General features: G+C 37.8%; 1 protein-coding gene across 8 annotated transcripts in view; it reads left to right on the top strand.

Annotated features, from left to right (window-relative positions):
- UBR5 (ubiquitin protein ligase E3 component n-recognin 5) overlaps nucleotides 1-23,616 on the top strand; it is a 155,230-nt gene that overhangs the window by 41,653 nt on the left and 89,961 nt on the right. For all 8 annotated transcript variants that reach the window (XM_021675740.2, XM_021675739.2, XM_021675742.2 and 5 more), the window contains exons 2-5: nucleotides 9,882-9,926; nucleotides 10,321-10,402; nucleotides 10,859-10,935; nucleotides 11,648-11,767. In XM_021675740.2, coding sequence (XP_021531415.1) covers nucleotides 9,882-9,926; nucleotides 10,321-10,402; nucleotides 10,859-10,935; nucleotides 11,648-11,767 — 324 coding nt within the window. The remainder of the gene's footprint in view (nucleotides 1-9,881; nucleotides 9,927-10,320; nucleotides 10,403-10,858; nucleotides 10,936-11,647; nucleotides 11,768-23,616) is intronic.

Here is a 23,616-nt window from a genome sequence, read left to right as displayed (position 1 = left end):
TCAGGAGTTTGCAACCAGCCTGACCAAGATGGAGAAACCCTGTCTCTACTAAAAATTCAAAAAATGGCAGAAGAATCACCTTGAACCTGGGAGGTGGAGGTTGCAGTGAGCCGAGATCACGCCATTGCACTCCAGCCTGGGCAACAGGAGCGAAAATAAAATAAAATGAAATAAATAAGTAAAAGTGTAAGTCCTCCTTACAAACTATGATTCAAGAAGCCAACAGATGGAACTTACTTCACAAAAACCATCTTTTGTTTTTTGTCTTTTGTATAATTTGGGGTCAGTTAACACAAGAGTAAAGTCAGTCAGATGTTTGCTACTTGCCACAGATTTATTTGGGTAGGCAGTAAGTGAGAAAAGTGAGACCGCTGTTCTTAGAAGTTGTTGAGCCAAGTTTAAAGAAACAAAATGTGATTTAAGGCTTGTGACTGAGTAAAGGTTATTAGGAATCAGTGTACAAGCTGAAATCTGAATTTTAAGACTGTGATCAGATTACTTTTCACCAAGGAAATAACCTTGTTCAGTGTGTGGAGGAGTAATTAATTCTTATGTGTCAAACCCAGATGCCTATAGCTGCTAGGCTCTGTGTCCAGGATGGAGTGCAGTGGGTATCATAGCTCAATTTCACTTTAAACTCCTGGACTCAAAAGATCCTTCTGCCTCAGCCTCCTGAGTTGCTGGGATTACAGACAGACATGAACCATCATACCCAGCTGCTACACTATTTTATAATTTAAACAGATTCAGGGACTGGGCGTGGTGGCTCACATCTGTAATCCCAGCACTTTGGGAGGCTGAGGTGGGCAGATCACTTGAGGGCAGGAGTTGGAGACCAGCCTGGCCAACAAGGTGAAACCCCATCTCTTCTAAGAATACAAAAATTAGCCAGACATGGTGGCGGGCACCTATAATCCCAGCTACTCAAGAGGCTGAGGCAGGAGAATCGCTTGAACCCGGGAGGCAGAGGTTGCAGTGAGCTGAGATCACGCCACTGCACTCCACCCTGGGTGACAGAGTGAGACTCCCTGACTCGTCTCAAAAAAAAAAACAGCAACAACAAAACCAGAATCAGGTATGGACAAACAGTGTATTCAAAGTGCAGAATTAGACCAATGGATTTTTGTAACAGTATGAAAAATTCATTGAGAGGGTTTCAGATTTAACATTGTAACTTACTCTTGAGAAACTATGACTTGTTGAGTTTTGGTGTAGTATCAGAGAATATCCAATGCTGGGCGTGGTGGTATGCATCTATAGTCTTAGCTACTGGGGAGGCTGAGGTGGGAGGCTCACTTGAGTTCAGGAGTTTGAGGCATGAGCAACATAGTTAGACCTTGTCTTTAAACAAACAAAAAAAGGATATTCATAATTTAATGTGGAGAAGGGAGAACTCTCATATGCTGTTGGTGGGAATGTAAATTAGTACAGCCATTATGGAAAACAGTATGGAGGTTCCTCAAAAAACTAAAAATAGAACTACCATATGATCCAGCAATCCCACTGCTGGGTATATGTCCAAAAGAATTAAAATCAGTATATTTAAGAGATGTTTATCACAGCACTAGTCGCAATAGCCAAGATAGGGAATCAACTTAAGTGTCCCCTCAGCAGATGACTGGATTTTTAAAAAGGGGTGTATATATACTATTCAGCCATAAAAAAATAATGAAATCTTGTCATTTGCAACAATATGGATGAGCCTTGAGGACATCGTATTAAGTGAAATAAGCCAGGCACAGAAAGACAGAAGCATGTTGTCATTCATATATGGGAGCTAAAAAAAAGTTGATCTCTAAGAGGTGTAGAGTAAAAAGAATGGTGGTTACTAAAGGCTGGGAAAGGTAGCAGGGAAGGTAGGATGAAGAGAGGTTGGTTAACCAGTACACAAATACAGTAATAAGGAATAAGTTCTAAAGTTCAGTAGCACTGTATGTTAACTGTAGTTATCAATAATTTATTGTATATTTCAAAATAGCTTGAAGAGAAGATTTGGAAGTTTCTTGTCACAAATGATAAATGTTTGAGGTGATATCCTGATTACCTGATTTTACTATTGCACATTGTATACATGTATCAAAATATCACATGTACCCCCTAAATATATCTATCAGTTAAAAAGAATATCCATAATTTAAGAAGCATTTAAAAGGTATATAAGTAGGAGGTTATTTTGGTTGGCGTTTGTGGCTGTTTAAGTAAGAAGAATGAACTGCTACTAATTCCGCCCCCCCCTCCCCCCAGCCCATTGATTTAGTCTTGGTCACTTTACTGGCACTGTGCATTTACAGTATGGCAATTCTCAGAGTATGGTCTGTGGACCTTGGGGCTCTCCAAGACTCTTACAGGGCCTCTGAGGTCAAAACTGTCTTTATAATAAAATTGAGACTTTTTCAACATTTTGACATCTGTGCTGTGGTTTAAAAGCAGTGGTGGGTAAAATACTGCCTTTTTGACAGAAATCAAAGCAGTGGCACCAAACTGTACAACTAATTGTCATTATATTCTTTGTGTTTCTTGTAGGGGGAAAAAGCCAGTTTCACTTCAGAGTGTTCTTGATGAAACAGTAAAAGTTATTAACTTTATTAAATCTTTACCTTTGAGCATAAGATCATTTTAAAAGAACTTTGGCATTTGTTTTAGTTGTACGCTGAACAAGCCCCTTTCTTCATGGAAACCATTTTTATTTGAGACTGACAAATAATAGTTATTCAGACTTGGATATTTAACAGACATTTCCTGAAATTGAACAAGTAAGCGTGTTACTTTAAGGAAAACAATGAAGTTACTTGTTTATAGTGGTAAATTTGAGCTTCCAAGCACATTTTAGGATTTTGGGAAAGTTGTACCCATTGCTGGAAGTTTGACACTGTAGATTGATAGTAACATTAGCAAATGTGATTTTTGATTATTTGTGTTAGTCAGTAAATCAATGTTTTCCAAATGACCAGTGTACACTGGTTCTGATGGCAAAATCATGCTTGAGTTATTCAAAGTTCATTGATAGCTTTCAGATTTCCACATTGCTCTCAACCTTTAAGAAATCACTTGTTGGCCGGGCGCGGTGGCTCAAGCCTGTAATCCCAGCACTTTGGGAGGCCGAGGCGGGTGGATCACGAGGTCAAGAGATCGAGACCATCCTGGTCAACATGGTGAAACCCCGTCTCTACTAATACAAAAAATTAGCTGGGCACGGTGGCGCGTGCCTATAATCCCAGCTACTCAGGAGGCTGAGGCAGGAGAATTGCCTGAACCCAGGAGGCGGAGATTGCGGTGAGCCGCGATCGCGCCATTGCGCTCCAGCCTGGGTATCAAGAGCGAAACTCCGTCTCAAAAAAAAAAAAAAAAGAAATCACTTGTTGAATTTTGGTATAATATCAAAGAATAATATCTGTGGTTATCAGAAAATGATATTAGAAAATACCTCACTTTTCCCATAACTTTTATATCTAGGGCCAGCTTTTCTTCATATACTTGATATACCAAAACAATATACTGTGATAGAGTAAAGGCAGAAGCAGATCAGAGAATCAAATTTGTATGAAGCCTGATAATAAAGAGATTTGCAAAAATGTAAAACAGTCCCCCTGTTAGATATTTTTGGGAAAATTTTTTATAGGAAGGTAATTTGTGTCAGTATGTAATGAGTTTATTTTTAAAATATTCAGAAATTTTATGGGTTAACTTTAGTGTTATAAGCATCGACAGATATAACCCACATAAACAAAAGCTTTTTGTGGTTCTTAGTAGTTCAAGAGTATAAGGTGGTCCTGATATTTAATAAGCTTGAGAATCAAACATTATAAGGGGTGAAGAAAGGAAGGTGCTGAGGAAACTGTTTTAAAAGAATATTGTATGTATTTTCCATCACAACCAAAGGTTAGGGTTTACTTTCAGAGAAAACTCTCCTAGACTGGGCATGATGACTGACTGAAGCTAGCCCAGGCTCTCAATTTGCTGGGGGTGGCGCTGGAGTGGGAATGTGCCTTCTAGATGCTGGCACTAGTAAATGATCATCAGAAAGGTCCCAAAGTTTATATAGCTTTTTCCCCCAGCTATCGTGGCTGGCAGGTGGGACCACCACGTGATAGTTTGGATTTATTGGTAGCAGTTATAACGTGAAACAGTTGGCATGAGAAGAAGCATTTAAGAAGTGGCAGTGTTTATGGTATGATGCAAGAGTTGTGTAAAAGAACTGTGTGAAAATTGAGGACTGACTGCCTGTATACTTAGGAAAGTGCATAATTTAACCGAGGACGATGTTTTGTGGTTAGAGAAAGGTTGTCTTGTTAGAGAGGTGCTTGTCTCTGCCATCTATGTAGTACACAGTAGTTGTGCCCCGCCCCGCCCCCCAAAAAAAGGCATGGGCAAGACCACCACTCTAAGACTTAGGCTTTAAGATTTAGATGGTTTGCCTTTGGAGAAGTGCCAGAAATTAGATTCCTACAATATTTCTTTTTCTACCAGAATATATCTGGTCACAGATTTTAAGACTTTTTGTACAGGAGTCTATGATTTAGCGTTGTAGGTAGCCTTCACTGACTGTATCTGTTGGTTCTTTGCATGAATTATTAAGCCCTTTACTTCAAAATAGAATTATATACATATGGAAAAGTTTTATTCCATGAGTGGATGTCCAGAGTTGGGGTGGGGTCACTTTAAAGGCAGTTTCCTAATATGATTTATTGAGTTACTTAGTGTTTTTTTTCCTTCCATGTTAAGTGACCTTTTAAGAGTTTTATGGGCAACTATCTTAAAAGAAATCTGTATATTCACACTGTTCACATGTCTAATTTGAGATTGAAGACCTGGAGAGTTAGTTTTGCTGAGATTAAAATCTGGAACATTTTCTGCTTCTGAAATGAGTTGTGTCCCAGTAATGTACTTTCTTCATTGTTGGAACTGTATCCAGAAAAGCAGAGGGGTAAGGAAAGACTTGGCAAGTTGTATTCTGTCTTTGCTTAGAGTCTGTGAAGACAGTTCAGATAGAAACACAAATGACTAGATAGAAGAAAGCATTTGTAGACTTCTGTAGAAAAGAAATTACAACTACCAGGAAAAGTTTGTGGAAGAGGTGACATTTGAACTGGGTGGGAAACAAGTGGAACGAGACTGGAGGAAATGCACTGGTGGCAGATGATGCCACTTTTGCCATTAAGAAGATTGTTGAGAATCATGAAACATGGGTAGGTGTTCCTTGTCTAACAGTTCCAGGTATGAGGAAACCATCACCTTGTAGAGAATGGGATGTCAGGAATATTTTTCTGTCTTTGAGAATTGAGGCCTTATAGGATTTTTTTTTTTTTTTTAGAAATTCAGCAAGAAAGGATCCGTCAGGTTTAATGCAGTTTAGGGGTATTTGTCTGAACATGCAGATTTGTTCTATGTCAGAGGTAGGCAGAGAATTATGAAACTGAAGAACTTGTATTAAGTGCTGTTGCCAGTTCAGGATCAGTGAGAAGATAAATTATCTTTGAAATTGTAATGTTAAATTTGGGGAGAATGAGACTGAAATTATAGGGGATTTCAGGTATAGCAATTATACATGTTAGCTTTTAGCAAGTACCATTACACTATTTTCCTGTCTCTGTTAACATCAGTTTGGTATTACCTTAACTTTGTTGCTTTAAAGAAAAATTTCAGCCTCCAGATCTGTAAAATGATCTATACATTTAAAGGAATGAAATAGTTTATTTAATCAGAATATAGAATAAATGTAGAGAGTAGAAGTGTAGAGTACTAAGGTTTGTCAGAAGCTTTTTGCTAACCTGTTCATTGTGTGTTACAACTACCTCACAAAAGTTCACCTGTGTGAGGTTATTTTCCTTTTTTTTTTTTGAGACACAGTTTCACTCTGTCACCCAGGCTGGAGTGCAGTGGTCCCATCTCGGCTCACTGATACTGGCTCTCCACCCACCTCCCACCCGCTACCCGGGTTCAAGTGATTCTTCTGCCTCAGCCTTCCGAGTAGCTGAGACTACAGGTGTGCACCACCATGCCTGGATAACTTTTGTATTTTTAGTAGAAGCAGGGTTTCGCCATGTTGATCAGGCTGGTCTTGAACTCCTGACCTCAGGTAACCTGCCCACCTCCGTCTCCCAAAGTGCTGGGGTTACAAGCATGAGCCACCACCCCTAGCCAATGAGGTTATTTTCTAAGTTGTGCTGTACTCTTAAAATTGTTTTTCATAACCATATGTAAAGATTTGTTCTGAAATAGAGTTTGGTGAGCTTTAGTGTGAGTTTGTTTTAAAGAGAGGATAAACTTGTTACTATTGCCTATGTAGTATTGCTTATAGTAAACGTTGTATGAAAATCCTTTAAAGTGGGTGAGTCTCTATTAATTATATAGAATAATTAGCAAAATAAAATAATTTTTCTTTTGGCTATAGGAAGGGAACAGCATGGATAGTTCAGCAAATTTAAACAAATGTTATGACTGGCCTGCAGTGATTCTGTGATTTGCCTGTCTACTGAGGACTCTATAATGTAAAAGAGAATCAAGTATTCTTATAGTTTACTTTTTTGGGGGTGAAGATTTATTTGTCACTGTTTTCTAGATTCATATAAACTAATTTGTAGGGCCCAGTTTAGTCAGGATAAGTGTCTTGAGATTTGAAAGGATGATACATTTTGTGTAAATCTATGGACTGAATTTAAGAGTTTTAAAAAATTTGGTATTTGGGGAAGCATTTTAAATGTCTATAAAATGCATTTGAAAGTTTCAAATGGGTACAATAAAAATTGAATATGATAGTAAGTGCTATTTCTCTGTAAACATGACATATATATCTTCCATTGATACACTTGCTTTTCATGCATTCATAAGGATTTTAGGACTGAGGCTGGGCACCATGACTCATGCCTGTAATCCCAGCATTTTGGGAGGCCAAGACAAATGGATCCCTTGAGCTTAGGAGTTTAAGACTATACTGGGCAACATAGCAAAAACCTGTCTCTACAAAAAATACAAAAATTAGCTGAGTGTGATGGTGCATGCCTGTAGTTCTATTTATTCAGGAGGCAAGGCAGGAAGATAGATTGAGCCTGGGAGGTTGAGGCTGTAGTGAGCGGTAATTGCACCACTGCACTCTAACCTGGGCAACTGAGTGAGACCCAGTCTCAAAAAAGACAAAAAATAAGAATTTCAGGCATTAGAATTTTCAGAACCAGAGATAACTAAAACAGTTCTTCACAGAGATGAGAACTTGAGACCTAGTGGACTTTTAGTGAGCCCAGGTAGTGGTAGATGAGCTGGGAGTAAACCCCAGATTTCTTACTATTCGGTGGCATTGTTTCCAGTACAAATTGATGTGCATTTCAAATGTGTATTTCAGGTGTGGTTATGAGTCTCACCAGGACTTGTAAGATTAGAAAATTTAATTGATAGCAGTAACCATTTACTGTGTCTCCCCAGTAGCCTGAAATTAGCTGTTGAATTCTTGAGTTTAAATATTTTTTAGCATTCTGATCTCCTCAAAGCTTATTTTAGTTTTACAAATATATATTTGGAATGGTATTTGGAGCCATGGAAACGTTTAATTCTTAATAGCAGGCATTGTCCAGTTTTGAGAAAGGCCTTGACACTTTTTGTTTCTCTCCCAGTACTATATATTTTGTGACAGCTCTGGAGACAGTTTTGAGCTACTAACAAAGGAATGGAAATGAACGAGTTTAGTTGCATGCCAGTGAACAAGTTATCTTCTGAAAGTGTCCTACTATGGTTTTTGCAAAGTAAAACTTCTCTTAGCCCTTTCTAACACTGGCTCTACCCTGGTGAGAAGTTTTTGTGAATTACTCATAGTAAATGTGGACCCAGGAAAGTGAGAGTTCCTGCTGCTTCTTAGGGTATTCTAAAAGCTGCTTTTACTCTCCAGAGCAGACCCACCTTTGTTTATCTTCTCCCTATTTTCTAGTTAGCCTCCTCTCAGAGCTCATGGGTTCAACAGTGCATTATTCTTAAAGTGTTTTATCTTGGAACACAGAAGTGTGCTTTTTAAGTGGGCAAACTGGAATTCTTTGAAAAAGCTTATTAGCTTTCTTGGACCAATGAAAACATGTTTTGTTAATGCAAGTAAATGCAAAACTGGGCTACAAAAATGAAAATTTATTTTATTTGGGGTCAAATCACACATGATCAGATGCTGTTCTTTAGGAGTGAGAGTAAGATCACCAGTTAAGTATCGACCTCTTCAGAGAGAAATAAAATATGACTGCATTTGAAAGTTACTTTAGGCTGGGGGCAGTGGCTCATACCTGTAATCCCAGCACTTAGGGAGGCCAAGGCAGGCGGATCTCTTGAGGTCAGGAGTTTGAGACCAGCCTGGCCCAAATAGCAAAACCCCATCTCTACTAAAATACAAAAATTAGCCAGGTGTGGTGGTGAGCGCCTGTAATACCAGCGACCCAAGAGTCTGAGGCATGAGAATCACTTGAACCCAAGACATGGAGGTTGCAGTGAGCAGAGATTGCGCCACTGCACTCCAGCCTGGGCAATGGGGCGAGACTCCTTCCTTACTTTAGCTACTGAAGTACTCTGTTAGTTTAGCTACAAGTTAATTTAGCTACTGAATGCAATTTGGTATTAGTTACTGTGTGCCTTTGAAAGATGCTCTTCACTAGGAGGATAGAACTTACAGGGTAAAGTTAAAGAACAGTTGACTCGTAATTGAATCTCTTACTGAAATAATTAGGTTATTTTCCCATAGATTATATAGGCTTTGTGGCAGTTTTTAAGTCCTAAACTGGCTCTAACGTGTCATTTATTTTTGGAGTATGTATAACATTTTCCTCTGTTAGTATAAATGATTTAAATTTGATTTTACTCATTTTTTTACTCTAAACTGGCTCTAACATGTCATTTATTTTTGGAATATGTATAACATTTTCCTCTGTTAGTACAAATGATTGAAATTTGATTTGATTCATTTTTGTTACTCTTTAGAGAGCAGAATTCATGGACTTTTCTATTGATTTAATATTCTAATTTTTCCCATTGCTTCCTAAAATTCTCAGTTTACTTTTACAAGAATTATTTCTGAAAAATGTTTTAAAAGATCAGATCAGGCAGTACTTTTCTTTTGATAACTTAATAGAATTGAACTCTTAAAATCTCTACATTTGATTACATCTTTACATTGCAAAATGACTTTCTTAGGTTGACAAAGTACCTAGCTTATTTTAGGTATTATCGTGTTTTATATTCAAGACTGTTTTCTTAAGAGAAACAACAAAATCATAACAGAAAATACAAGTTATTATCTCTTTGTTATGTAGCCCTTTCAGATTTTAAAAAATCTGTTCAATACTGTTTTAAATACTATTAAAAGTGAGTGTTATCCTTACTTTATATAGATAAGGACATTGATGCTCTGGTTTATTCAGTTTTGGGTTATAAGACCATTCAAGAACTTGAGATGGTGCCTTAAGTCAATTAGACTTTCTATTTTCATTTCATAGTATCCATGTGCACTCAAGAATCTCTTGGCATGGATAACAGTTTTTTTTTTTTTCTTTTGTTTTTAAACAGATGAGCCTTTGGTTGGGCATTGGTTCAGGTACCAGCTTTACTGCTACTTTTTCTATAAACTCTAGAAGCTTCAGTTTTCTCACCTGGGATTATTGGGAAAATGGGATTAGTATGATTGTTATTGTTACTGAGGTTGCAAATGGAGGGCGGGGTGAGGGAAGGGAATTGTAGAGTCTGCTCCTGATCTTTTTGGGGCAAAAATGAAAGAATATGAAAAACATTCTTACCATAGCAATTGTTTTGTGTACTACTATTGGAAATTACCAACATAATGGTACAAGTACCTGTCAGAATTGCTTTGTTTACAAAAGATCTATACATGTTGTTTGTTAATGTTTTGTTTTGTTTTAAAGATTACGGGAAGTTTCTGAGAAGCTGAACAAATATAATTTGAACAGGTAAGAATTTTAAAATATTTTAAATCTTCTGACAAAGAACAATTTTTCTTTACTAAGAAAAATCTCATATTTAGCTGGTAGTCTGATGTGATTAAGATTAATGTGATTATTAGACTAAGAATCTTTTAACCTATCAACTTTTTATGAGTTAGGCTTACTTGAATTATAGATTGCATTTATACTGGTTTTTTAAAAAATCTGGCATACAGGGAGATACTATAAATGATTATGGAGATGCTATTTTTCAATTATTGCTTTAAAATAAATATTAGTTTAAAAGAGAGGTTTTGCCAACTATTTTTGTATAGTTGCATTTAAGAGTAAACCTAATGATGTATTTACCATTTAAAAAATAATTTTACTTACTTTTTCTTTTTTTTTTTTAATCTCCCAGCCACCCCCCTTTAAATGTATTGGAACAGGCTACTATTAAACAGTGTGTGGTGGGACCAAATCATGCTGCCTTTCTTCTTGAGGTAAATTATTCACTCTAAGATAGAGAAATGAAAAATAAACAGTTAAAATAGAATTATGTTTCATTGTATTTCTTCCTTTATCCCAGGAAAACAGCAGTTACTCTAAAGAGTTATTTTGAAGATCTCCCAGTTCTGTTTCTTCCTCTGACCCAGAGAAAGCTTACATGATTTACCAGAGCATGAAACTAATTAGTAACAGAATGGGGGAGGCTCCCAAATCCAGTCATTTTCTTACTCTGAATTTTGTGAGATTAAGATGTTGTAAATTATTTTCTGCTGGTTTCTTGATAATGTATGTGTTGCATATTTCCCCAACTCAGGTGTGAGCACCTTTTGGAAGGGAGTTTATTTTCTTCTCAATTGACAGTGATGGGCACAGAATCTGTTTGTTGAGTAAATTCAAATTTTAATGCACATTTTTACTTGAAGAATTTCTTCTCTTTTCTTTGCTTTTAGGATGGTAGAGTTTGCAGGATTGGTTTTTCAGTACAGCCAGACAGATTGGAATTGGGTAAACCTGATAATAATGATGGGTAAGATATTATGTTCTTTCTATTTAATATGTATTTAGCTCTTAGGTATTAAACTTGTGTTTTGATTTTGGTAACCCTCAACCTAAAGCATCACAGAAAATTAGATGCTTTTATTTTATTTTATTTTATTTTAAGACAGAGTTTCGCTCTGTCACCTAGTCTGGAGGGCAATGGTGTGATCGATCTCAGATCACTGCAACCTCCCCCTCCTGGATTCAAGCGATTCTCCTGCCTTAGCTCCTGATTGGCTGGGGTCACAGGTGCCCGCCACCACACTCGGCTAATTTTTGTATGTTTAGTAGAGACAGGGTTTCACCATGTTGACCAAGCTAGTCTTGAACTCCTGACCTCAGGTGATCCACCCTCCTTGGCCACCCAAAGTGCTGGGATTACAGGCATGAGCCACCTTGCCCAGCATTAGATGCTTTTAAAACAGAGCGAAACTATTAATTTCTAGTTTCATTTTAATTTTTATTCAAGCAGTGATTCACAGCCAAAGTAGTAACATTAAAAGTAGCAGGGAAGCCAGTAATCGCTTAACAGAAACAGGTTACCAGAAGAATGATATTACATGTTTGGTAGGTACCAAGTCAAGTCTACTCTTTAACTGAAATCATTTTATAGATCATTTCCAAATTAAGCAATGCAATTTGAAATAACAAGGATTTAAAAAATATTGGTCTTCAAAAATTTACCTCTTGTTTTCCGCCAGGTCAAAGTTGAACAGCAACTCGGGAGCAGGGAGGACGTCAAGGCCTGGTAGGACAAGCGACTCCCCGTGGTTTCTCTCAGGTTCTGAGACTCTGGGCAGGCTGGCAGGCAACACCTTGGGGTAAGTTGTGGCCAGTTGAAGGCACCATCTTATGGAGATGGTCTGTACCTGTGAATGCTCTCAGTCTGAATGATCATCTTCAATATTATATCTAGTGATGAAGTAGGGAAATTCTCCTGAACTCTGGGTAGGAGCTCATATTGCGCAGGGTGAGCCACCATGATAAAAATAACCCACACAGGCTAATTACAATTAATCTAGGCTCTTGACCTTTTAAAAATGTGCATATTCTTTACCTGTGTTTATAATGTCACTTATGCCATTTATTTCTTTTTCCTTCCGTCCGTCTGTTTTGCACTTGTTGCCCAGGCTGGAGTGCAGTGGCATGATCTCGGCTCACCATAACCTCCGCCTCCTGGGTTCAAGTGATTCTTCTGCCTCAGCCTCCCAAGTAGCTGGGATTACAGGCATGTGCCACCACGCCCCACTAATTTTGTATTTTTAGAGAGCTGGGTTTCTCCATGTTGGTCAGGCTGGTCTTGAACTCCTGACCTCAAGTGATTCATCCATCCCAAAGTGCTGGGATTGCAGGCATGAGCCACCACATCTGGCCTGTCATTTATTTCATTTAAAATTTTAAATGATTTTATCTTTGGTTATCTCTTACAACTTCTCTTGGGTAAAAGAAAGCCTAACATTTATTTATTTCTGGCATCCAAATCTGGTAGTTCTTTCTGAATCAATTTAATGAAGTTTGTGAATCATGTAATTAAACCTTATTTATTTTATTATTTTTTTGTAGAGATAGGGTCTTGCTCTTTTGCCCAGGCTGGTCTTAGGTCTCTCAGAGTTTTGGGATTACACCTGTGAGTTATTGCAGTCAGCCACTTTTATCTAAAGTTTATATACTGTTAAATTGAAGAAACCATATACAAATTTCAAGCCAGATGCTTTTATTCATTTTATACCTTGATTCTTGAATGGCCAGATTTTCTGTAAATACCCAGTTAATGATTAGATTATTCTACTTCAGTCGGGATATGTGTTCAAAGGTTGATCACAGAAAGCTGGAAGCAATTTAACTAGTTTCAAAATATAATTAAATAGAGGAAGAAGCAGTGGTTTTTTTTGGTTTGTTTGTTTTTTGTTTTCCCCTATCTCCATACCGCAAATTGGTATGTAAAGTAAAAGTTAGATTTGAAAATTGGGCCTGGGTCGGGAGACCAAGGTGTGTGGATGATTTCTTGAGTCCCAGAGTCTAAGACCAGCCTGGGCAACGTGGCAAAATGCCATTTCTACTAAAAATACAAAAAAGTAGCTGAATGTGGTAGCACACGCCTGTAGTCCTAGCTACTCAGGAGGCTGAGGTGGGAGGATCACCTGAGCCCAGGAAGTTGAGGCTGCAGTGAGCCATCATAATACCAGTGTACATCATCCTGGGCAATGGGAATGAGAGACCCTATCTAAAAAAAAAAAAAGGGCTAGGGGGTTGGGGGGAAATCCCAAAATGATTACTTTCTTGCTTTTGTGTTTTCATGCTGAACTAAATTTATTTTGGAATGTGAGGAAAGTTATTTAGTTGAGTATATTCTTTATATATTAGTATATTTAGTATATTCTATACTAAATAAAGCTCTTGTCTTTATTAAAATGTTATATATGCTCTTTTAATGGTCTTAGGCACACAGTGTATGAAAATTCTGAAAGTAGCATGTAATAACAAATGAAATTTTATTTCATGTGATAGGAAAAATTTTGATTATATTTATTTAAGAATAATTATTACCTGTTATTGCCAAATAGTACCTTTCTTAAAGATGAACTCTTTTTTTGTTGTTTAGTTCAAGGATTGGTAAAGTGTAGCCTGCATGCCAAATCCAGCCACCCTTGTTTTGATTGAAAGACAGCCATACTTACTGTCTGTTGTAACTATAGTTACTTTGTACTATAACAGCAGAGATGAGTAGTTGGGACAGATAAATAGTTTAGCCCCAAAGCCTAAACTATTTCTGATTTGGTCTTTTACAGTAAAAGTCTGCAGATCCCAGGTTTTGTTTATTAGTTTATATACTGGCATTTGTTCCTAATCTCATCTCTGTTTATTTTTTTATTTTTTATTTTTATTTTTTGAGATGGAGTATCACCACTGGTGTGCTGTGGTGTGATCTTGGGTCACTGCAACCTCCGCCTCCTGGGTTCAAGCGATTCTTCTTCCTCAGCCTCCCGAGTAGCTGGGATTACAGGTGTATGCCACCATGCCCGGCTAAATTTTGTATTTTTACTGTAGAGATGGGTTTTTGCCATGTTGGCCAGGTTGGTCTCAAACTCCTGACCTTGGATGAGCCACTGCGCCTGGCCTACTCTATTTTTAAATTTAACTTTTCATTCTGAAATAATTTGACCTTAAAAAAAGTTTACAAAAATAGCACAAAGAATTTTTGCATGCGTTGCACCCAACTTTCCTATATGTTAACATTTTACCTTTACATAACCATATTATCAAAACAAAGAAATTAACATTGATCATTGCTTAATATACAGACTTCATTTAAATCTCTCCTGTTGCCCACTAATACCCTTTCTTTTGTCCAGGATTCATTCCAGGATCCCAGTTGCATTGGGTTGTCCTGCTGCTGCTGCTGCTGCCTTTTTTTTTTTTTTTAAATAGAAATAGGATCTTACTGGGTTGCCCAGGCCTGAGTGCAGTGGTACAATGATAACTCCTTGTAACCTTGAACTCCTGGACTTAACGCCTCCCGCCTCAGCCTCCCAAGTGGCGAGGACTACAATCTGGCTAACTTTTTAAATTTTTTTGTAGCTAATTTTTGAGTTTTCTGTAGAGACAGGGTCTCTCAGTATGTTGCCCAGGCAGCCATTCTTCTTTAGTTACCTCTAATCTGGGCCAGACCCTCAGTCTTTATCTTTCTAGACCCTGATGAGTTTGAAATGTTTGGATTTGTCTGTCGTTTCTCGTGATTAAACTTAAGTGATACAGTTTTTGCAAGAATATCAGCGCACTGTATCAGGTGGCATGTGATGTTACTGTGTTTTATTATTGGAAAGGAGGTTTCCTGTGATTAGTTAAGATGGTGTGTACCTGTTTCTCTTTTCCCATTTTTCATTAATATGTATTTCGTGGGGAGATACTACGTGACTCTGCAAATATCCCATTTCCTGTTATACTTTTACTCACTGAGTTTAGCATTTATTGATGATTCCTTTTTTGTCTGAATCAGTTGTTACTGTGGTGTTGGCCAAATGGTGATTTTTTTTTTTAATTCACATTATTTCTTTTACATTTATTAATTGGAATTTGACTGTAAGGAAGAACTTTCCCCCATTTCTTTGTTTACTTTGTTATTATTATTATCTATTTTGAGACAGTGTCCCTCTGTTGCCCAGGCTGGAGTGCAGTGGCCCAATCTCAGCTCACTGCAACCTCTGCCTCCTGAGTTCAAGCAATTCTCATGCCTCAGACTCCTGAGTAGCTGTAATTACAGGTGTGCACCACCACTCTTGGCTAATTTTTGTATTCTTAGAGTCAGGATTTCATTATGTTGGGCAGGGTGGTCTTGAACTCCTGACCTCACCTGCCTCAGCCTCCCAAAGTGCTGGGATTACAGGTGTGAGCCACCACTCCTGGCCTTATTTATTTTTTATTCTGTTTTATTTCTTTTTCTCTTATCATGGTTATTTGTTTTGTTCTCTGGTTTATAACCAGTTTCTCTTATTATGTTGCTCAAATTGTCTTAGATTTAAATCGTCTTAAAACTTGGAAATAACCAATTACGATAGAATCTGTGGCAGAATGACTAAAGTAGAATGGTAGAATTTTGTGACTTTAATAAAAATATACAACAAATATAATAAAGGAGTATAGTTGAGTTTGAATAAAACCTCTGTAGACCTACTCTGAAGAAGATTAGGGCTAATTTTAAGACTTTAAAAGGCGGACAGAATCATTAGTTTTCTAAGTCCCCTTACCCATTGCTATACTCCCCCTAACTTGTGCCTCTGTTCTCTCTGCCACAACAGACTGTGTAAGCATTCTTTAAGCATTAGGTCCATGATTGCAGTACTGAAAAATGTCATAGTGCCTACTGACCAACTTGATGCCAGTCATTTGTTTACTTTTATTTGAGTTTGCAGATGTTTACAAAATGTAAGCATTTAAATTCTGATTCTCTTAGGCTGTATGAAAATTCTTTACAATTTGTTGAAGGTGAAATTGCGATCAAGTTATTTTGTAAATCAAATTTATTTTAGAGTCACACACATTTTCTTTTATAATGTTATTCCTTGATTTGTACAGTGCTCTTTTTTTCCATTTCTGTGTTAATTACACTCAACTTTAAAGAAGCTTGCAATTTATAACATATATTAAAGAATCTGGGACAGGCAAATCTTGAGTCCTCAAAGGGGAGTCTTTAAACCACAAATTTGCCAAATATAATCCAATAAAAAAGAGACTGTCCTCAGGGACCTTGGTCCCCACTCCCATCCTGCAGTGTCCAGGCCTGCTCACTTTTGCTGCTGGGAGTTGTCTTGGATCAAGTAGTGAGTAGTCTCTTTGAAAGCCACATTTGAAAGAGTTTGGGATTATTGGTACTACTTTTTTTGTTTATTTATTTATTTTTTTTGAGATGGAGTCTCACTCTGTTCCCCAGGCTGAAGTGCAGTGGTGTGATCTCAGCTCACTTCAACTTCTGCCTCCTGGGTTCAAGCGATTCTTCTGTCTCAGCCTCCTGAGTAGCTGGGATTATAGGCATGTGCCACCATGCCCAGCTAATTTTTTAATTAGCTGATGGGGTTTCACCATGTTGGCCAGACTGGTCTTGAGCTCCTGACCTTGTGATCCACCTGCCTCCATCACCCAAAGTGCTGGGATTACAGGCATGAGCCACCGTGCCCAGCCATTGGTACTGTTTCTTTTAAGTGTGTGTGTGTGTTTTTTTTTTTTTTTTTGAGAGTTAGGGTCTCCGTCTATTGCCCAGGCTGGAGTGCAATAATGTGATCTTGACTCATTGCAGCCTTGACTTCCTGGCCTCAAGTGTTCCTCCAACCTCAGCCTCCCAAATAACTGGGATTACAGGCCTGCCCTACCACACCCTGCTAAGTTTTGTATTTTTTGTAGAGCAGGGTTTTGCCATGTTGATCAGGCTGGTCTTGAACTCCTGACCTCAAGCAATCTGCCTGCCTTGACTTCCCAGAGTGCTAAGATTACAGGCATGAGCCACCATGCCTCGCCAGCGTGGATAATTGAGAATTGATTATTTATTTTGACTGATTATTTTTAGGAATACATACTGGTTAATTTAATTTTTTTTTTGTTTTCTCAATGATTTTGCTAATTGTCAGATTTGTGTGCTAAAGATTTCTAGCTGCTACTCTTTTCTCTCTTTAATAATTAAGTTTATCCTTCAAGGTATTTAAAAAATCTCCTAGGTAGTTTTGTTAAACTCATTTTAAACCAGCTTAAGGGTAAGAGCACCAGATTTATTTGAGAAACAGAAGGAAGTTTATTCGTGTTTAATAAATAGTAAAATGAAAATGGATCTGTTAGTATCAAAAGTTCCTATTCTGCTACTTGTGACCATTGAACAATGATGATAGATATAAGCTGCTTTTCATTGATTTGAGCTATCATATTCCTTTAGGGTTTAATCTGAGCTACTAGTACATGAATTGAAATGTATAATTTTACTTGCAAATAGTTGAAGCTCCCCTTCAGATGGGTAAGATGATTAGTAAGTAGCAGGATTCTGACACACTGGATTCCCCAGTTCCAAAAGAGGCAGTTGGTAAACTGGTTTTTGCTACAGGAGAATACAGGGCCATGGTTGGCAAATTCAAATCCTTGTGCCCCTCAAATCTGGATTGTGTACTATCTTTTATCTGAAATGTTGGGACTAATTGATATTTTCATGGAAATAAATATACATATATACACAGTTACATACATCATTCAAATGTTTGTGTGGACACATATGTATTCACATTTTAAAAACTATTTTAGGACAGGGTTATTTATTTATTTAGAGACAGGATGTGGCTCTTGTCACCTGGGTTGAAATGTAGTGGCATGATTTTGGCTCACTGCAACCTCCACCTCCTGGGCTCAAGCCATCCTCCTACCTCAGCTTCCCAAGTAGCTGAGACTACAGGTATGCGCCACCATGCCCGGCTAATCGTTTGTATTTTTTTGTAGAGACTGGGTTTCGACAGTTGCCCAGGCTGTTCTTAAATTCCTAAGCTCAAGATCTGCCCACGTTAATCTCCGAAAGTGTTGGGATTACAGGCTTGAGCCCAGCCTGCAGTTCTAGATTGACAAAAATATTTCAAACATTGTACTGAGAGTTCCCATGTACCCCATGTCTAGTTTCCATGATTATTAAAATCTTGTATTAGTATGGTACATTTGTTACAGTTAATGAATATTGATACTAAAGTTGTCCATAGGTTATTCACATTTCCTTAGTTTTTCGTAATGTCCTTTTTCTCTTCTAAGATCCCATCCAGGATTCCACATTTTATTTAGTCACCATTTCTCATTAGGTTCCTCTTGACTGTGACAGTTTCTCAGACTTTTCCTTGTTTTTGATGATACATACACATTTTAAACCAGCCAACTATGTGGACAGGACTTGGCCCATGGGCTTTAAGTTTGCAGGCTATGAACTAATTCCATACTAGGTGAGATATATATCTTAGTTCATTTTGAGTCATTCTGTGTACCTTGAGAACTATATGAAGGTATCAAAATTGTAGGATTAATTTGATAAGCATACCACAGAAAGTAAAAGGTTTTCCCAGTATTTTTTAGTTTAATATTAAAAATTCTAGCTCAAACTGTAATTATAGATAAAAGGAATCAACTGATTTCAGTACTATCTTGTGACCACTAATAAACCTCTATTAGAATATGCTTAGTTTAACACATTAATCTTTATAGTTAGTGAGCTGATTAGAGGAATGTTCAGGGGAGACTGAAATTTGGGGACTGGTTGGTTGGTTTGGATTCTGATAGGAGAAAATACTGCACAGCAGGCCAGAGTGGGAATACCTGGTATTCTCTGTGGTAACAGGTGAATGGAGAAACCTGAGAGATATTTTAACGGTTGTCTTTAAACTCAATCAAGGGCTTGTGTAGCAGAGATTGTAAACTGGCAGCTGCTGGTGGTGTAATGGATTAAATCAGCAGTGCTTAAAGAAAAGAAATTGAGTGTTTTTAGATAGGCAGATAGTCTCTTCTCTTCCTTGTTACCTTGGCTTCCCTTGTTTACTTAGGTTATCTACTTCTCATGGAGATTTGAGTTTGAGATGCCTGTGAGGTCTGCCCAGGAGCAGATATGTGCTTGGATATTATTTCTCATCAGGCTTGTAATAGTATTTGCTTGTGGAAGAAAAATGGTGATGTATTTCTTAGTGAAAATATTGAGTCTTCTCTTTTATCTGTGATGGCCATATAATTTATTGTCTGAACAGGGATATTTTTGAGTGAAATTAATAATTAGGCTTAGCCAGTAGACTTAAGCTGGCATATATAGTTAGCATAATTATATCTTTTTAAGAGTCTTTAGTGTGATTTTTCTTGTTTTCGCGTTGAAATAATTTATGTATTTAGCTCTTGAATGCCTGAAGATTAATTTTTCCTGAAAGACTTAGTTTTTAAAACTCATAGGAAACTATGCTGATTTAATAATTGAGGTTTTTTTTTTTCCCCCAAGATGGAGTCTTGTTCTGTTACCCAGGCTGGAGTGCAGTGGCATGATCTCAGCTCACTGCAACCTCCGCCTCCTGGGTTCAAGTGATTTTCCTGCTTCAGCTTCCCCAGGTAGCTGGGATTACAGGCACCCACCACTATGCCTGGCTAATTTTTGTATTTTTAGTAGAGATGGATTTTCACCATGTTGGCCAGGGTGGTCCCAAACTCCTGACCTAAAGTGCTTTGTCCACCTCAGTCTCCTAAAGTGCTAGGATTACAGGTGTGAGTCACTGTCCAGGCCAATAGTTGATTTTTAATTTAAAAAAATTAAAAAAATTTTTTTTAGAGACAAGGTCTCACTCTGTCACCCAGCCTTCAGTGCAGTAGTGTGTTCATAGCTCACTGCAGCCTCAAATTCCTGGGCTCAGGCAATTCTCCTGGCTTAGCCTTTTAAGTAGCTGGGACTACAGGTAGACAAGTAGTTGATTAGTAGTTGATTTTATTCCCTATCTATGTTTCATTGGTTCTATGTTTTCTGATGCATAATTGTCTTAATATATAACTTGAAAAGAAAACATGTCTGCTTTCTAGAGTAGTGCTTTCTTTACTACAACTTCACTTTTAAATGGATTTAAAAGTTTTTATTTTAATTGTAAAACCATAAGATTTACCCTTATAACCATTTATAAGTATACAGTTTAGTAGTGTTAAATATGTCCAAACTGTTGTGAAACAGCTTTCTAGAACTTTTTCATCTTGTAAAGTTGGAACTCTCTACCCGTTAAATAACTACTATTCTTTTTTTCTCTCCCCCTAGTACCTGGCAGACATCAATTCTACTTTGTTTCTGTGAATTTCTACTTAAGATGACTCATATAAGTGGAATCATTGAGTATTTGTTTTTTGTGTTTTGTTTTTTGGTGACAGGCTTATTTCAGTTCTGAATATTATTGTCATATTCTGAAAGTTCATCCATGTTGTATAGCATGTGATAGGATTTCTTTCCTTTTAAACGCTGAATAATATTCTATTGTATATATGTACCACATTTTGTTGAACATTTGGGTTGCTTCTACCTCTTGACTGTTGTGAATGCATGGATGTGCAAGTTTTTAAGACCCTGCTTTCAGTTCTTTTGAATATATACCAGAAGTGCAGTTGCTGGGTCATAGTTCTATTTTTAATGTTTTGAGGAATCTCCATATTGTTTTCCAAAAGTGGTTGTGCCATTTTACAGTCCCACCAACAGTGCACATGGATTCCAGTTTCTGCATACACTGACACTTGTAATTTTTTTTTTTTGATAGTAGCCATCCTAATCAGTATCGATTGATATCTCGTTTGGTTTGGATTTCTCTGATGATTAATGATGTTAAACATCTTGTCATAAGCTTGTTGGCCATTTTTGTATCATGTTTGGAGAAATGTTATTTCAAGTCATTTCAAGTCCTTTGCCCATATTTTAATCAGGTTATTTATTTCTTTTTGGTTGAGTTGTAGGAGTTATTTATATATTCTAGATGCTATCCTCTTATTAGATATATGATTTGCAAATATTTTCTCTTATTCTGTAGTCTGTTGATTGTGTCCTTTGATACACAAAGTTTTAAAGTTTGATGTAGTGCCATTCGTTTATTTTTGCTTTTGTTACCTGTTTTCCTTTAGCGTCATATCTAAGCAATAATCACCAAGTCCATGAAGCTTTTCCCTTACGTTTTCTTGTAGGAGTTTTATAGTTTTAGGCCTTATGTTAAGGTCTTTAATTCATTTTGAGTTAGTTTTTGTGTATAATATAAAGATTCCTGTTCATTCTTTTGCATGTTGATATCCAGTTTTCCCAGCTCCACTTGTTGAAGAGACTATTTTTTTCCCCCTTGAATGGTCTTAGCACCTAAGATATTATTTCTGGGTTCCATTTTGTTTCATTGGTCTTTTTTGTCATTATGCCCATACCACACTGTTTTGAATACTTTAGCTTTGTTTTCTGCTTTGAAATAGTGAAATGTGAAGTGTGACTCCTTCAACTTAGTTCTTTTTCAAAACTGTTTTGGCTATCTGGGCTTGCCTGAGATTCCATGTGAACTCTTAGGACAAACTTTTCAATTTTTTTTTTTTTTTTTCAAAGACAGGGTTTTGCTCTGTTACCCTGGAGTGCAGTAGCACAGGCATGGATGGCTCACTGAAGCCTTGGCCTACAGGGCTGAAGCATTCTGCCTGCCTTAGTCTCTGGTGGAGCTGGGACCACAGGCACGTGCCACCATGCCTGGCTAATGATTTGATTTTTTCTGTAGAGACAGGGTCTCGCTGTGTTGCCAGGGCTGTTCTGGAACTCCTGGGCTCAAGCGATCCTCCCACCTTGGCCTCCCAAAGTGCTGGGATTACAGATGTGAGCCACCATGCCCAGCCAGTTTTTTTACTGGTTAAAAAAGAAAAGCCACTGAGATTTTAATGGGGATTGTGTTGAATGCTTTGGGTAGTATAGGCATCTTAGCAGTATTCAGTCTTTCAATTTATGAACCCCAGATATCTTTCTTATCTGTGTCTTCTTTAAATTTCTGTCAGCAACGTTTTTTTTAGTTTTCAGTGTATAAGTCTTAGGTTTTATTCTGAAGTGTTTTATTTTTGATGCTACTGTAAGGGTCACTTGTTTTCTTTTCCTTTTCCTCCTTCTCCTCTCCTCTCCCTTTCCCTTTCTGTCACCTTTCTCATTTTGCTCTTCTGTCTCCCCTCTTCCCTCCCCTTTTCCCCTCTTGTCTTACCTCTTTGAGACAGGTCTTGCTCTGTAGCCAGGGCCTGAGTGCAGTGGCACAATCACTGCTCACTGCAAACTCCACCTCCTGGACTCAAGCCATTCTCCCACTTCAGCCTCTGCTGGCACTACAGGTTCGTGCCACCATGGCTGGCTAATTTTTTATTTTGTGTGGAGATGAGGTCTTGCCATGTTGCCTAGGCTCATCATGACCTCTGGGCTCAAGTTAATCCTCCTGCCTGGGCCTTCCAATGTGTTGGGATTACAGGTGTGAGCCACCATGCCCAGCCTGGAGTGTTTTTTAAATTTCCTTTTCTTGTTAATGTAATGTACTCGTAATGAAACCCCTTGTTTTTCATCTGACATATGAATCGTTATTTAAACATGACATTTATTAGCTGAAATAAATGCTGTTTCATACTGCAGCCTTGAGGATGCACTATATTGCTTTTCTCCAAAGTTATCTTGGGCAGTTCTTAGGCTATAGATACAGATACTGCATAAACATGAATTGGTAGTGTGCATCAGCAAGTACAGAACAAAAGGTTGACAACAGCTTTTCTAGGTTTATTTTTTTATTTTACTGAAGAAACTATTTAAACAGTTTTTTTTTTTAGCCAGAGATAGGGCTTTTCCAGTCAAGTAAGAGGAGAAACCACAGAAGTTTGATGTATACTGATTTGAGAATTGTTATTGGTTAATGTATTCCAAACTTTTTTAAGAGTAGGGGAGGGAGAGAGATCCAAGATGGCTGATCACTAGCAGCTCGGGCATGTAGTTCCCAGTGAAAGCGCAGAGAACGAGAGGACGCCACACTTTCAGACGAATATTTGTTGCTCACGGACCAGGAGATTCCCAGTGGAGGAGCCCCATGGGTCGCCAGAGCGTCTCTTGTGGCTGGCGCGGTGGTTTTGCTGGCGCCTTAGTGCAGCAGTTCTAGGTGCAGAGTCCGGAGGTTCCCGGGCAGAAAAGCACCATCAATCTTAACACCGCTGTTTTGGCTGGCGCAGTGGATTGCTCAGATTTCGGCGCTGGGAATCAAAAGTTGGACGTCCACTCAGAGACCTAGTTAGAAAGTCGGTAATTACAAAGACGACAGAGGGATAAATATATAATGAAGAGAAGAAACCAGCCTAAAAAGGCAGAGAATACTCAAAATCAGAATGCCTCTCCCTCTACAGGGGATCGCAATGGAACAAGGCTTAATGGAGAACGAGTGTGTTCCAATAACAGAAGCAGGCTTCAAAATGTGGGTGATAAGAAACTTCTCTGAATTAAAAGAACTTGTTCTAACCCAATGCAAAGAAACTAAGAACCTTGAAAAAAGGTTTGATGAAATGCTCATGAGAATGGACAATTTAGAGAGGAATATAAGTGAATTGATGGAGCTGAAAAACACAACACGAGAACTTCGCGAAGTATGCACAAGTTTAAACAATCGAATTGATCAAGCAG

The sequence above is a fragment of the Aotus nancymaae genome, unplaced genomic scaffold, assembly GCF_030222135.1.
Source record: "Aotus nancymaae isolate 86718 unplaced genomic scaffold, 86718_ANA_hifiasm-v0.15.2.pri h1tg000036l, whole genome shotgun sequence".
In the NCBI taxonomy this organism is placed as follows: Eukaryota; Metazoa; Chordata; class Mammalia; order Primates; family Aotidae; genus Aotus; species Aotus nancymaae.
The sequence above is the reverse complement of the archived record's forward strand: the minus strand, read 5'-3'. Positions and strand labels throughout refer to the sequence as shown.